The 16,668-nt window shown below is 41.3% G+C and overlaps 1 protein-coding gene across 2 annotated transcripts in view; it reads left to right on the top strand.

Annotated features, from left to right (window-relative positions):
* Positions 1-14,254, top strand: part of LOC110962532 (cell adhesion molecule DSCAML1-like) — a 60,735-nt gene extending 46,481 nt beyond the window's left edge. For both annotated transcript variants that reach the window (XM_022210528.2, XM_022210527.2), the window contains exons 20-33: positions 788-927; positions 3,942-4,095; positions 4,625-4,742; positions 4,847-5,010; positions 5,121-5,219; positions 5,525-5,713; positions 6,970-7,257; positions 7,357-7,512; positions 7,648-7,678; positions 7,782-7,900; positions 8,000-8,152; positions 8,836-9,036; positions 9,657-9,968; positions 11,216-14,254. In XM_022210528.2, the coding sequence (XP_022066220.2) occupies positions 788-927; positions 3,942-4,095; positions 4,625-4,742; positions 4,847-5,010; positions 5,121-5,219; positions 5,525-5,713; positions 6,970-7,257; positions 7,357-7,512; positions 7,648-7,678; positions 7,782-7,900; positions 8,000-8,152; positions 8,836-9,036; positions 9,657-9,968; positions 11,216-11,649 (2,558 nt within the window). In that variant the 3' untranslated portion in view covers positions 11,650-14,254. The remainder of the gene's footprint in view (positions 1-787; positions 928-3,941; positions 4,096-4,624; positions 4,743-4,846; positions 5,011-5,120; positions 5,220-5,524; positions 5,714-6,969; positions 7,258-7,356; positions 7,513-7,647; positions 7,679-7,781; positions 7,901-7,999; positions 8,153-8,835; positions 9,037-9,656; positions 9,969-11,215) is intronic.
* Positions 14,255-16,668: the final 2,414 nt, after the last annotated feature.

Genomic DNA, 16,668 nt, shown 5'->3' with positions numbered 1-16,668 from the left:
CATCATCACTCCCACAGGAGCTGCACCTACCATCCCCGCCTTCCCTCTTTTGAAACCTCCCTTCGTTACATCTATCGTTTTTGACTTTGTGTTGTTTTCCCTCTTTACTCATGTCAAGTGAAGGAGTCTTTGAGGCAAAGTGGTTAAATCAGGGGGCCCCTACGTAAAAGAAAAAAGAAGAATTGGAGGAAGGATTTAGAGGGTTGGGTCCTACACTGTGGCAGTCTTCTTTTGTGGACCCCAGATGAGGCCCACTGTCAGCCTCAAATTATATTTATGGCTGACTATGAATGGGTTTGATAGTGTGAACCCTGTACTGTAAGACCAATGCGACAAAAGCATCATTGTTCACCTTTCACAGGATCCGGCGTCCTGATGCGTTTTTGTAAAGTGTGCGTCTTTTGTTAAACCCCTCTCATGCCATTATCTTGTAATCTGCGAATTAAGTGGTGTCCAGCACCGAGCCGAAGTGGCTAGCAGAGGATCAGACGCTAATGTCTAATCTGGGTTGGAGAGTTAAGAGAATGCTGGGTGTCACAGAGTCAGAACTGCTGACCAGCGTCTGAATGAACATATGTCGCAGCCGTCCACCCAAAGGGAGTTCTTCCAAGTCCTACCAGAGCGGCTTAGCGCGGGATAAGGCTACCAATCTGCAAACAAGCCTGCTCACTTTAATAGGCATCCAACACTCAGCGTGTGCATGCACAAACACACACACACACACACACACACACATCATATATATATGCATGCCCGCCCTGCTGATGTTGCTATGTGCTTTCTCCAGTTCCTGGTCCACCGGCTGGCATCAAGGCGGTTCCCTCCTCTCCGAACAGTGTGGTTGTGTCCTGGTTACCTCCCCACAAACCAAACGGTGTTATCCGCAAGTACACCATCTACTGCTCCAGTCCAGGATCTGGACAGCCAGTAAGTCTTTCCTCTGTGGGTGTGACTCATAGGGGGCCAGTAGAAAACATCAGAGGAGCCTGGGAAGGAAGTGACTAGATAAAATCTAGCGATAGAAATAATTAATTTGTAAGCATGATTATTAATTGCACCTGAAGGTGTGTGTGTGTGTCTGTGTGTCTGTGTGTCTGTGGGTGTGTGTGTGTGTGTGTGTCTGTGTGTGTGTTGTGTGTGTGTGTTTGCGCATGTCTCTCTTTCACTGTGTTTGCACCATCGCTTTATTTCCTGCCCTCCCAGATGAACAGATGAGGTTGTCTTGGCAACGTGATGAGACGTAGATATGCAAATGAGGCAGCGAACAAGCTCACACATGCACACTGCCGCATCAGAAACACTCACACACACACACACACACACACACACACAAACACACACAGGCATCACATTTCAACATTTTCTATTTATACACGTACGTGCGGCATTTCAATTGTGGTTAGATCATGTGCACACAAACACCAGCGCACGGCGAAGTCTGATATCACGCTAGAATCTCACTTTCTTATTATTCACAAATACTCCTCCCTCTCTGTGCATGAGAGCCATGCAAATGAGCACGGGCAGGGAGGAGGGAAGGCAGGGGGAGGAAAAGGAGGTTGAGAGAGAAAAAGAGACACACCATTAGAGGCAGGGAGAGACCGAGGGGAAATGAGGGGAGAAGAGAGGGATGAGGGGGAGAGAGAGAGGGAGAGAGAGACGGGCAGGGTGGAAGGGAGGAGCAGGGGAGGGTATCAGTCACATCGAGATGAGAGTGCTTTTGTCCGTCTTTTCATTATCTCCCTGTATCACTCCCTGGATCACCACAACACCGGCACGATGCTGGAGGAATGTTCGAACCCCCTCCACACACACACACACACACACACACACACACACACACACACACACACACACACATTCAAACGCACACTCAAACACATCCTCCCTCCCTCCCTCCCCCCTCCTCCCCCCTCTGTCCCTCCATCCTCTCCTCTTCACTGAGCTAGGCAGAGAGGGATAGAGGAAAAGAGGGAAAAGCAAATGGTGAAGGAATTGAAGATGAACACTGAGAGATGAGCAGATTAAAGAGATAGAACAGGGGATCATCTTGAGAGACAACAGTGTTGTTGTGCACGAGCTGGCTTGTGTGTTTTTGTGTGTATGCAGGTGCATGTTCTGATGTTTTTTGGAGGAAAACTAGAAACAGTAATAATCAATAATTAATTCAGTGTTTAAATATTCCGTTATAGTTTGTGGAGGTACATTTGCATCAAGTTTTTTTTCAGGCTGGTGGAATTTTCTAGACTGTGTTTTAAAAGTACTCACAATAAAAAAGGGAGAGCAGACGCAATCATGATGCTTAGATTTCTAAAAAATTCGTTTTAACTCTCAAAATACTCAACACAATTAAAAACACTTAACATTTATATTAAAATGATAGTGATAAGCAATTTACTGCCAGCGTAATACTTCCCTTCATGCTTGTTTAAGTCGAGATAGTTGATATTCTGCCCTTGCCTACTTCAGAATTATTCCTGGCAGACGTCTGACTGTATTTATTAAGATGTAACACTATAGTTAATTAAATCAATGAATTCACACACGGTTAATGTGAACACAAAAATCTAAACCATAAAGATGCTAAAAAAACGTCAGTATTTTAAGAAAATAGCAAGATCCTATAATGTGTGAAATATTTCACACAATATCATGAATGACACCGCTAAATAAAAAAACGATTTTGGAACACTGAGAAATAAAAAAAGGTACAAACACAAACGAATGTAACAGACATAAAACCTCTCAGTGGACTGTGAGCTACACTTGTCCTGCAGTGTATCATTTCTGACTTTACTACTTTCATACTTCACGAACGTGACATTTCCTCATGATAGTGATCTATAGACAAGATTTTTTGATTTCTCAATACTGCTAATATATCTTTAACTGCAAGCCTGGACTAGAGAATAATAGTGTGCTTTCCTTTAGTTTTTAATTGTTTGCTGACTTTGACATTTGGATTGTTTGAGTGATTTAATTGTTTTTTTTTATCTGATTCGATTGCTCTTTATTTGTTTATTATGATGTCTGTATTTTAACATGACGTACACTTTTTATTGATGTTTTTATTGCACTGCAGTCACTGGTTGAGAAACAAAATTTTGTTCTCTTGTGTATGAAAATGCATAATGAAAATGACAATAAATCTCTTTTGTCCTTTTTTTGACCTTCTGACGTGTCCTAATAGCAAAAACACGAGTAAATGACATGATCAATGATGTTTCAGTTTTATTTCATAGGGTCCAGTTGTGCCAAACAAAATATTTGCCCGTTCTTTAAGCCTCCGCCTATCTTTTTTAAACCTCCATCTTAAAAATCAAACTTTGTCAGTTACAGCTGAAACACTGTTTCAGGCCAAAATGAGCAATTTCTGGCCCTATGGATATGAAACATAAATGTCCCTATCCTTATAACCCTGCCAGAGTGAGGTCAGAAAAACTAGATGGAAGCAAAAATCAACATTTCTGCTTCCATCTAGTCAAAACTGAATATTCGACAGTGAATATAAACCTTGTAGCAAGGAGTCAGTTATGTTATTGAAGCTGTTTAAAAAATTCTCAGCGGCAGCCCGACCAAAACTGTTGTAAGAGAAATGAAGCACAACAAATGCTGCATCGCTTTCAGTCGCAGCACTACCAGGAGGCCTATTCAGTGAATGTGCCACACTTGGTAACCTTCCAAAAGTGGGACCGGTTCTGTTTTTGTAACAGATACGGCCTGGACCCACTCCACAGTCCTCCAGGGTGGTACCTTTTCCTACTATGACATACATCTTTGTGCTGCTTTTCAGTGCTTTCCCTAAATACAAATTTAAAGCCGACAACTTGTAACATTTCTTCAGTCTGGTCGAGTTTTCAGCACACAAGCTGCCTCCCCACCTGTCATGTTGTTGTGTTGTCAGAGTTTGCTAACATGACATTGCCTGCCCTCTGTCCCAGGCACCCAGCGAGTACGAGGCCAACCCAGAGATGCTCTTCTACCGCATCACGCACCTCACCCGTGGCAAACAATACCACATCTGGGCCGCCGCCGTGACGACTGCCGGCCGAGGCAACATCAGCTCAAAGGTCACGGTGGAGCCTGCTGGGAAAGGTGGGTGCTCGGGGCGAGCCTGTAGCCGAAGAGAAGGGTAAAGAGATTCATGCAAAGGTTATGAGGCAGAGCGCTTTAAAGATGGCTATGAAGCGGCAACATGATCTCTTCCATCGCTCCCCCTCCCTCCGTCTGCGCCCTCTGCTATTGATTGACAGCCGTAGTATTGATTGAGCAGAGGCTATGTTGCAAGAAACGCTGTTGTTAATTATGTGGTGATGAACAGAGCCTATCCAGTAAAATGACCCTTGGGGAGAGAGGTAGCGGGCGAGAATCGATAGAGGGGAGGATCTATGGAAAAAAGATAGACTCAAGCTAAGAGGTTTGAGGAGGGGCAGCGCTAAAACACCACGCTACAGCTGTTTTTTTTTTTATTCCTTCAGCACTAAGTAAAGGCCTTTTCCCTCAGGCAGGCTGGGCAACTCATTCAACAAACAGCAGACTTAAAGTACGAAGAAAGATGGTGTATTTCTTCTCATTTTAGTGCGAGAGTATATGTCAAAGATTTATGTTGCATCTTTGTGTGCAGTCCCAGCTAAGATCCTTTCCTTCGGGGGCACCGTGACCACACCCTGGATGAAAGAGGTGCGTCTGCCCTGCAGCTCGGTGGGAGAACCCGCCCCCACCATTAAATGGACCAAAGACAGGTCAGAGCTCATCATATAGCTTTTATAAGTCAGAGGGGAAAACATAGATCAAATTAACTCATAGAAAGGGTTGTTAACTCTGTAACCTGTCTGCTCTTCATCAGCGAGGACTCTGCCATCCCCGTCACAGCCGACAGTCAGCGGCAGATCTTATCCAACGGCACGCTGGTGCTCCGTTCAGTCAAAGCAGAGGATTCTGGGTACTACACGTGTACGGCCACCAACACTTTAGGCTTTGACACCATCATAGTCAATCTAGTAGTGCAAGGTGAGAAGAAACTGGAGTTTTATCTGAGTGTTGCTCATTTGTTGAGAGTGTGTTTGCTTTGTGGTGTTTGTACTCTCCTGCTGAGTCACTGTCTGTGTGTGTTCATCCAGTTCCTCCTGACCAGCCTCGTCTGACGGTCTCCACCACTTCTACCTCCTCCATCACCCTGGCTTGGATCCCTGGAGACAACGGAGGAAGCTCCATCAGAGGTATTCTTCTGACCGACCTCCCTGTGAGCAGACTGCCCACCTTGCAGCTGCCACGAGAGAACAAATATCATCCACAGATCAGTTTCTGTCTGCTTCCCCCTCCTGCTGTCAGTTGTACTTATGCAGTTGTACAATGAGCTTATGTTTCTGGGTAAAAAAGAAGTCAAACTCCAGCTGACTGGAGCTGAATTGTAGCTGATCGTCGCCCCCTGGTGTCTGAAAGATGCAGCCACACCAAAGTTCCACCAGAATCTTTGATTTTTGTGTAGTTGTGTTTGACGTGAAGTTGTGCTGTGTGACTGCAGGATTCGTGCTGCAGTACTCAGTGGACAACACAGAGGAATGGAGGGACGTGTTCATCAGCTCCAGCGAGCGTTCCTTCAGGTTGGACAATCTCCGCTGTGGAACGTGGTACAAGGTCAAGCTGGCCGCCAAGAACAGCGTGGGCTCAGGACGCATCAGTGAGATCATTGAGGCCAAGACACATGGAAGAGGTGAGGAGTGGAGGCAAAGTATCATTGACAGATTTAACATATGGATATTGATAGTTTTTTTCTATTTCTTAGACTGTTTAAAGACAACACAAATCAAGCCTGCTGTCGTTTGCATATTATGAACACTGAAAACATTGTAAGCAATGTAACGTACATTGAGTTTTTTTTTTTAATTTGATAAGGATGATGCAGTTTAACATAGCGTTAAGCTTATGTGCTGCACTGATAGTTTATAGCTGCCCTTATTTTTTCCCTCTTGTTGCTTGATGGACCTTTACATATGCAGTACTATTAAATTATACATCTTTTATTCTCTCAAAACCACAATACACCACAGATGGAAAACATGATGAAATTTTTATAACAAAATACACTAACTGTGATGTGTAAAGTGGGAAAAAACACAACATTCAGCTAAAAATGTCTGCAGATCTGGGTTGCTTGAATCCAACCCTTATATATTTTTTAATGAATGGATTTTAGTTTGTAATGCGTTCCACAGGTGACAGTCGTTCATGGAGAAAGCTGACAGGCCAAACTGATATCTGTGATGTGATATTTTGCAGTTGCAGTTAAACAAGCTCCTGTTCATTCTGTTACTGTCTTGTCTATGAGAAAAAGATTCTGGGGCTAAAGGGAAGGCTAGTTTGAAAAAATGTAAATGAATGACACTCTTAAAGCTCAGTAGATTTTTCTGGATATGTCAGTGATGCTGCTGAGCAGTCTTTTGTCCAGTGTAGTGTTTTTCATGTGGAGTCAATTTCCTTGAAGTTTTCTATTTATTTGATCCTTTTGAAATTCAAAATCGCATCCCAGAAGAATAAATAAATACAACAGAAAGACACAAAAAGATATTGAGATGTCAAATCAGATAATATGTCGATCTCTGCAACATTCAGAATCAGCAATGCAACAGCTCTAACACTCGCATTAATCAGATTTCTAACGGAACGACTTCTGGTCCATATTTGCTCTTTTGTATATATTTAGTCTATGTTTAATATTCCTTTATATAGTTTGTTTTGATGATGCTAAGATGGAGAGTGCTAACTGATTTTTATTGTTTTTGTAACAGTGACAATAAAGATCTATTCTATTCTGTTCTATTCTTATTTGTTGTTCTCAGTGTTTTTGTGTTTCATGTTTTCAGGAAATAACACACACCCTAATATCTTTTCTGCCTTCTTCTGATATTGCTTTGATATTGCTGCTCTCTTTCTAACCCGCTGCTGTTCTGTGTCTTTGCCTCTCTCCAGAACCGGTGTTCAACAAGGACCAGCCGCTGCTCACCCACATCAACTCCACTCATGCAGGACTCAACCTGCAGGGCTGGACCAGCGGCGGCTGCCCCATCACCGACATGATGCTGGACTTTCGGCCCAAAGGTACCTGGGCCTGGCAGAGCCTCAAGGCCAACTCCACCACTCAGCTCTTCCTCAGCGAGCTGCGCGAAGCCACTTGGTACGAGCTCAAAATGAAGGCCTGCAACAGTGCAGGGTGTGGAAACCAGAGCTCCCAGTTTGCTACCACTGACTACGATGGCAGTAAGTCTATCCTGCTTTTCGATTGTTGTATCTCTTTGGCGTTATCTCTTGCTCTGTGATTGAGTTTTCTGAATTTAACCCATGTTTGACTCTCTTTAGGCACAATCCCTCCCATTAAATCAGCCCGTGGAGAGGGGGATGATGTGAAGAAGCTCTTCTCCATTGGCTCTCCTGTCATCCTGGTTACTCTGGGCGTTGCTTTGCTCTTCATTATCCGCAAGAAACGCAAGGAGAAGAGGCTTAAACGACTTAGAGGTAAGAGAAAGAAAAAGAGAGTTCAGAGAGAAATCAGTGATAGTGTTTAATGGATTAATGTAACACAGAGTGACAAGTTGAAATGATTATCTTCACAGCCGACTGTAATCTAATTAAGATATTGTCTTCTTATAGATGCTAAGAGCCTTGCTGAGATGCTTATCAGGTAAGAGTCAACTAGTGTGAGTGTTATTTCACAGAGGTCAGCCTCATACAGTTTGGAATTTTTGGAATCACATTGACTGTATGCATCATTTGTGTGTGTGTAGCAAGAACAATCGCAGCATAGACACTCCTGTGAAGGGCCCTCCTCAAGGGCCGAGGCTCCATATCGACATCCCTCGAGTTCAGCTGCTCATTGAGGACAAGGAAGGCATCAAACAGATAGGCACGTGGCTGCAAAGCAACACCACTGTCACTCATTATGTCGTTTTTAATGAACATTTCTATCTAACTGGTTTATTTCCTCACATCTCTCCTACAACAGGAGAAGACAAGGCTGCAGTGCCGGTGACGGACACTGAGTTCAGCCAATCCGTGAATCCACAGAACTTCTGCACAGGCGTTTCTCTGCATCACCAAGCTCTCATCCAGAACTCCGGGCCTTTGATTGACATGTCAGACATCCGTCCTGGCACAAGTGAGTTTGTTTCTCTTTTAAAATACGTATTTTTGTAATAAAGTTCACAGCTTTGAATGAATCAGGCGGATAAGACTGAGTGAAAGCTTTGACCTTTTATTGAATTACACCCTGTTTTTATTGACTTTACTTATGCAAACAGAAGCGATGAAGATGATGAAACAATTAAAGACAGTCTTGATAGCTAATATAAGGACTCAAAGCCTCTGTAATGCCAAGCTGTCACTAATGAAAACATTTGTTTGCATAGCGTAAGTCCTGCATAAATACCAAAGTGCCTAACAGAAATTTTCCTTAAAACAATAATTATAACCACAGAAAAAGAACAAATTAAGCAATATCTAAAGGTCAGGTAAAAACATTTGAGGTAGAAGCAGCGGCTGAACAGATGCATCACACGATTGCACTTTAAACTCTCAGTAGATTGTGAGTTATGAAGACACGAAGGCATTTTTACGAAGTTTTTGGATGTGATTATCAAACACTGGCTCAGGAGACTCCAGCAGGCATATATGTGAATCACAAGATAAGACAGGACAAGGCCATTCAGTGACTTAAAAATCACTAAATTAATTTCAAAATAAGTTTCTGTGGCAGACACGTAGCCAATGCATCGATTCAATGCAAAGCGTTCTGTATAAACTGTAACTGACCTGTTCCTTAATCTCTGTTACTTTTCTCAGATCCTGTTTCCAGGAAGAGCATAAAATCAGCTCACAGTTCGAGGAACAGATACTCGAGCCAGTGGACTCTGAGTCGACCGAGTCAGAGCCAGTCGACGGCCTCGGCACGAACTCTGACCTCAGACTGGAGGACGATGGGCTCTCACGGCATCACGGCCACGGAGAGCGACAGCTACAGCGCCAGCCTTTCTCAGGACACAGGTAGGTCAATCCCAGCCACTGACACAATAACACAACTGCTGTGGTACTGCTTTTATGAAAAAAGAACCATTCAAAAGTTTGGGGTCATTTAGAAATGTCCTTATTTTTGAAAGAAAAGCAGTTTTTTTCAATGAAGATAGCATTAAATTGATCTGAAATACAGTCTAGACATTGTTAATGTGGTAAATGACTATTCTAGCTGGAAACGGCTGATTTTTTTAATGGAACATCTACATAGGAGTACAGAGGAACATTTCCAACAACCATCACTCCTGTGTTCTAATGCTACATTGTGTTAGCTAATGGTGTTGAAAGGCTCATTGATGATTAGAAAACTCTTGTGCAGTTATGTTAGCACATGAATAAAAGTGTGAGTTTTCATGGAGAACATGAAATTGTCTGGGTGACTGTAAACTTTTTAACGGGCGTGTACATTCTACATATATTTTTGTCAAATTTAGAAGCACGAAACACAAAACCTTTTGGAAAATCTTTCTCCTAAATATGAGGAATGTTGCAGTGATACCAAAGGTTCTTCGATACATTTTTGATTCAAATGAACCAAAACTTGATGCGTCATGTTTAGAAGTTGTTGACACATGTATATTTTTCCTCTCCAGATAAGGGTCGGAACAGCATGGTGTCCACGGAGAGCGCCTCCTCCACCTACGAGGAGCTGGCCAGGGCCTACGAGCACGCCAAGCTGGAGGAGCACCTGCAGCACGCCAAGTTCACCATCACTGAATGTTTCATCTCCGACAGCTCATCTGACCAAATGACCACGGGCACCAATGACCCGGCGGACAGCATGACCTCCCTCAGCACGCCGTCTGAACCGGGCATTTGCCGCTTCACCGCCTCCCCACCCAAACCGCAGGACTACGACCGTGGCAAAAATGTGGCTGTGCCCATTCCCCACCGCGCCAACAAAAGTAAGCAACCAAAGAACTTATCCTTTTATTTAATTGAACACCTCTGATAAATGTTCTTTTGTTTCAGTTCACATGTAGTACTACAACATTTAGTCCAAGCTGAAACATCCAATAAATATAGCCGATTCCTGCTTCTCTTACCGATATAATGTGTGTCAGCAATAACTTAGACTAAGAGTAACAAGTAAGCCAGTGACTGCTTAAGCAAAAGTAAAGAATTTCATTTACAGTGATTTTAAAATGGCTACAAAAAATGGCCCGAAGCCAAATGCTAGAATGTAAGCCAAAGAGAATACACCAAACAAATACAAACACATAGTGGGGATAAACTGGTGTTAGTGTAGGGATGTGCCACGGAGCAGCTTTCCGTAAACGATAATTTGGCAGATAAACATGTAAACCTCATCTAAAGCCAGGGGATTGCTGTCACTGTGGAGCTGAATCAAGAGATGTTTTATCCCACTCAGTGATTAGAGGTACCTGCAGACAAGAGGCGGGAAAAAGCTAAAGCTACGCAAAGTTTTTTTCATTGCACTGCAAAAACTCAAAATCTTACCAAGTCTGTTTGTCTTATTTTTAGTCAAAATGTCTCATCCCACTTGATTTAAGAGAAATTCACTGAACAGGTGACATTTCAGCAAGATGGAGGGACTTGTTTTAAGACGATGCATCTTAAATATTTTGTTAAGTCAAACAATCTTGACTATCTTGTTTTGAGTTGAATTTTACAAGAAAATTCAAAATAAGTTTAATACATCTCAAATTTGGTTGCATGAAAGGAAAAATCTGTTTTTGAGTGAAGAACTGCTATTTTTTTTTAGCACCACTGGCTTATTTTAAGATACCTAAGCTTGAAAATCCTGGTAAAATATAGCTTGAAATAAGACTTCCCAGTTAATTTTAAGATCTCAATATTTTAGATATCATATCTTATTTCAAGAAATCCTACCAAGCGATTTTTCTCTTGTTCTATTGGCAAATTTTTTCACCTATTTCACAGTAAAAGTTCCTTGAAATAATTTTTTTTTCTTGTTTTGAGATTGGCATTTTTTCCAGTGTGATACCTTTCTCACCATACACGAAGAGTCAGGACAAAACCACCAAGACGTGTGTTGTATATATATATATATATATATATATATATATATATATATATATATGAATAATTTCCCTTTGGGGATTAACAAAGTTGTTGTGTTGTCTATAAATTTGATAACAAGTCCTGACTCCTCTGTTGCCATTCTCAGGTGAATTCTGCAATCTACCCCTCTACATGAAGACAGATCCGTTCTTCCGCAAGCAAGGGGAGCTGCATGACCCCTGCCCGGCTGTGCCACCGCGGGAAGCCTCGATCCGCAGCCTGACGCAGCGGGCGTATCACACCCAGGGCCGCCACAAGACTCTAGACCCTGCCAAGCAGCAGGCCCTGACGCTGGGCCACTCTGGGCTGGGCAGCTTGGGTGCGAGCTCGGGCACCGCCACCTTGCCCCAAAGGACTCTCACCATGCCCAGCTCCAACAATGCAGCAACAGCTTCCACTTCCAGCACGAGCAGCAACCCCACCAACAGTAACAAGGTGGGGGGCTCCAGAGACTCACTGCTCGAGAGCAGCTCCTCTGCACTGGGGAGACTGCAGAAACAGAGTGTGGGGGCCTACTCCAAGTCGTACACGCTGGTGTAGTTGCTTCTCCTGCACAGACTCGAGCTGCTGTCCCACTCCTCAGCCGGCCCAATCTGGCACTCTTCAGTCTGGGCCAGAATGGGCAAGCAGCCATCTTTCTTTAAACCCAACTAATGGTGAACTGCCCAGCATCCTGTCTAATTCTCCTTGGGAAAGGTGTTCTCCCAGACAGAGACCCAGCTAACCCTTACTTTTCATGTCCACGTGGGACTCTATAAAAGAACTACTAACTCCAACTAACAGTTCCAGCCGGCTGGTGCTCAGCTCCGCTCAGTTTTCACAGGAGTTGCACAGCAGAAAACAAAAACGAAAAAAATGAAAAAAAAAAAAACAGGAAGCGATTCTGTGGTCATTTGGAAATACTGACTTTAACCGAGGAGCTGAGAGCTCTATGTTTATGATGATGAAGACTACAATAGCCAGTATGAAGCTGTGTGGCCATCCTGTCTCTCATACGCACACACATACTGTCCTCCATACTTTGAGTATTATTGTCAATTTGCAAGACTTCCAGTTAAGTTCCCTATTCTTACTGTATCTTTCACCCTCTTTGTGTCTCTTAAAGTCCCACATTTATATTGGCAGATTCTCTCTTAAAGGTGATTCCAAAAAAAACAAACAAACATGATTCAGGTTCACTTCCGAGAAGGATGAAACTTCTACCACATTAATGTTCTCCACACATCGCTCTGCAGCTGAACAGTGTCGCAACTTTTACAAATCATGACAACCCAAATGAACCAGCTATAATTTCTCACATTACAAATAGAGAATATTTGGTATTATAAAGAATTTACATATATATTTCTATGTAGGTATATTATTGACATTTAAGTGAAATTATGACAAAGTATAAATTGTATGTACTACAATAGTGTAGTAGTATATGCAGCAATTTAATGACAAATTTTAAGAATGAGACAATCGCTCAATCATGAAATTTAAAAGAAGAGAAATTTAGAAAAGGTTGGACTAAAGAAAGAAAAGTATATATGCGGGATGTTACTGTATGTTACTGTATGTGGGCCGACTAACAGAAGAGTGTATCGCTCTGGTGTGGTCAAAGAGTGGAGCTTTTCCAGATGAGAAGAGCCAGATAGGCAACAGATCACTGGGTGAACAACTGGAAAAAAATCATGATGCAAGGCCTTCAAGGATTTATTATTTACTCATGAAGATGTAGGCTCTTTGGCTTTTTATTCATCTGGTCGTCAGCCTGAGTGGTTCGTAAATACAATAACATTCAGAAACCAAACGAGTGTCTCAGAGGATCCTCAGATAAGTTTTGTGCTGGGAGGAGGTTTGCTGCAAAGTGGCTCCAGACGTCAGTCGTCGTTTCAGTATTAAGGCCTCTGTTTTGTGGCCTGGATGACGGTCACAGACACAGTATTGCATCCTACCGACTTCTCAGTGCCACTCAGCCGATCTTTGCTCTTCAGAGAAACAGAGACAAGTAGCTGAAGGAATCCCAGTCATGATGTGAATGAAGTAAAAAAATAATTTAAGATGTTATATGTCAGGGAGTTCAGTTTTGAAAAATTATATAATGTTCACTCAATTGATATCTTTGTTGTTGTCCTGTCTGAAGTACTGTAAATGTCCCACTTTCTTTGTCTCCACACCCCTCCAGTTTGCGCCAGTGTACATTCACACAAGAACCGATTGGAATGTCTTTCTCAAGCATCTCCATGATAGTGTTTTGTGGTTTATATTTTATTTATCCATTTGCTTTGTTTGCTTGTTTGTTTGTTTTAGGGGAGGGGAATCTGTTGGTCTGTTGATTTCGATTTGTAATATTCATTTTTTGTTTTTTGTTTTTTTTCCATTTGTTTTGGGGTTTTGTCTAAATTTTAGTTCCAGAGGCCAAACAGTACTAAGCTATGTGGCCTGTGGATAAAACTAGTTCAGCCAAGTGAAATCAGGGACTCGTAGCTCTTTTGGTCACACAAACTACTATTGTACTGTGTATATACTGGACTGGAGTCGGTCTGTAAACCTGAATCATTCAGGCTCCCGTCATTTCCCCCGTTCAGATAAATTAAAGTAAAAATTCACCGCCCTAACCATACTAGATCCATCATCTCTACCTTTGTCAGTGTTGTTTATAGATTAAGTCTTGTACATAAAACACAGTTTTGTATGAAGAGCTATTTTCGTCAGAATAAATCAGGGGACACATCAGGGTTGAATGCCCCACTTTCAAAATTGAAATAGTATCAAAATAAAATATTTTACTTCTGAAATGGGCAAAAAACATTTTTCTTTCCCTTTATGTTTTTGATACTAATTTGTTGAATTTTTATTCTTTTTTAAAAGTCTTTTGATGTTGTCATTTGTCCTATTTACTTTTTTATTATCATTATTTTGTATTTTCTTCATCCTCAAAAAAAGTCATTGCATGCTTGCTAAAAGGGAAAAATTGAAGGAAAAAATGTATGAAAATCAAAAACTAAAAAAAAAAAAAAAATGTTGAGGGAATCCCAAACATTTGTTTGAGTTGCTTGTTATAGCAATTGCTTGTGTTCAAAGGTACATTTTCTATGAAAAGAAAGCAAAAACTAAAAAGATCATTCTAACACCTTGTGCAATAAAGCTATCTTTCATACGTCATGGCTTCTGTCATTCTAAACAGGTCTGTTTGAATGTCATTTGAAGATGTTTGAGCTAGCCGTCACATTAAATTAACAGATAAACAACTAAAAAAGTATAGCAGGATAGTAAACAGAAAGTCCCTAAAAGGAGGCAGCAGGATTATTCAGCCAATCAGTGAGAGACATTACATGAAAATGAAAATCAGGCTGTATTATTTTACCTTGTTACATGTATATATGGTGTGTTACTTTTTTGTTTTTTGCTGGAAAACACATCATGAGTGACATAAGCAGCCCACACCATGACTGACATAAGGACAGATTTAGACTTCTGGGGTTTCATATGGAACAAACCTTTCTGTATTATTATTTTTCTTCGGAATCAGTTTGTGGTTGGAACACGAAGGGCTGAATTACTCCAATATTACAACTTGCCATTGCATAGAGTAGTTTTATAGGGTTTGAACAGAGGTGTAGGCGAGCTGGTGTGCAGTACGTGAGGAGGGGTGGGTGGAGAGAAAGACTCCTCAAGACTGGGGATTTGACAAATTTGTGTGTTCTAGAAGAAGCAACGCTGCGAGAACTGCTTTCATGGAGGTGGGGGAATGAATTCTATACATAGCTTTGATACTCAGAGATTAGTTTTTAGGGATTAAATCAATAGCCAGTGAGGGACCTTAATCAAAAATATAAGTATAAATCTGAAAAATAGAGTATATCATTAGAAATACAGTAGCGGCAGTAATGGTCAGCGGATGGGATAGATAGAACATTAAAAACTCAACCTTCACTCCATCTGAAACTGGCAAAACCATGGTGATAAGGAGATGTGGCGATCACATATCAGCATACATGTGAATTTAATAAGGAATTCATGTGTAAATATGTCAGTTATACTATATAACTACGCCCCAGTAACTACATCCCACATACTCCAGCGACTTAGTGTTTTACTTCGGTAAGGTTGCGAGACACAGATTTAACCCTTGTGTCGTCCTAGGGGTCAAAATTGATCCATTTTAAAGTTTGAAATTGTGAGGGGAAAAATATATTTTCACAGTGAAACTTCTGATTTTCTCATTTTCAACATTTTTGTGAAATCTTTGAACATTTTTTGGTGGAAAAAAAGAATTGTTAAAAATTTTTCTGAAGAATATTCACATAAAAATCAATCAAAATCCAGTGAATTTCTAGCCTAGCCGCGCTAGACCCAGCTCTTAAGACACAAGGGTCTAGGAACGCTTGACAGGGAGGGAGGCGAGCTAAAAGGTTGTCTTTCAAATCACTCTGCAGCAATTGGGTAGGTATACAACCAATCAGCGCAACAAATAGGCTGACATAGTTCCTAGAGCGTAATGAATTGGGGTCTATGGAGCAAAAGCTTTTTGGAGCCAACCCTAGCGGACAGTGTGATATTGCAAATTTTTGACACTTCCGGGTGGGCTTCAATTTTGGAGCCAGATGCAACATCCACTTTATATACAGTCTATGGAGCATAGACATGAATCAGATAGATATCTATGGCTGCAGCTCACAGTGAACAGAAGGATTTTATTAGAGGAAGTCATACACAGTCACACAAAGAAACATTAGACCTCACACTGAAACGGAGATACAGCTCTGTGTCTTGGACAGGATTTATTTTCAAAGCTACATGAGTGACGGTAATAATCCATGCCAGAGCAGACCTCATTAGCACTTCCGCTAGGTCGGCTAACTTCCGGTCACTCAGAGATGCTGTTGTCCTAATGTAGCCAGAATATGGATTAATTTGTCATTTGGACTTGACAAAGACGAGAACAAAAATATTCAGAGCAAGTGGAGCAGCTAGCTAACGCTTATCACAGTTCGACTTACATTTTCAAAGACACATTTTTGAAATCATGTAATTTTTCCGTAAAACAAATCACGGCTTTTATTTGTCAGAGAAGCCTGGAAATGTTGTTTATCTGTAATTCCGCTAACTTGACTGAACGTGAACTGCAGTTCCCATTATTTAAACATCACTATGATATATAAATGCAGGACTTCATAGATTTCACTATGCAGACATTTTTATTGATATCCAGTATATTTCAAAGGTATAAACATATTTGATAGAAATATTAGAAATGGATATCTGTTTCCTCATAATAACTGAGTTAATGCCATTAAATGTTCATCAGTGATCTTTAGTGTGAAACTTTTACTTTGCACCTATATTTTCTAAAAATGTTGGTCATTTTAAGGTAAGACATCAAAGGATGGTTTTCTTAGGTAAATGAATTTAAGGTTTAATTGACTGAAATCTTTCAGTCAATGTTGTGTTTCTTTCAATTTGAAATATCTCAATTTAATTAATACAGCTCAGTCAGTTACATTTTATATTGTTAAGAATTCTTATTCAATTTAACACTAGACGCATCAGTTCACTGAGTATTTCAGAGCC

Source organism: Acanthochromis polyacanthus, chromosome 17 (assembly GCF_021347895.1).
Source record: "Acanthochromis polyacanthus isolate Apoly-LR-REF ecotype Palm Island chromosome 17, KAUST_Apoly_ChrSc, whole genome shotgun sequence".
Classification (NCBI taxonomy): domain Eukaryota; kingdom Metazoa; phylum Chordata; class Actinopteri; family Pomacentridae; genus Acanthochromis; species Acanthochromis polyacanthus.
This window is presented reverse-complemented; position numbering and strand designations above follow the sequence as displayed.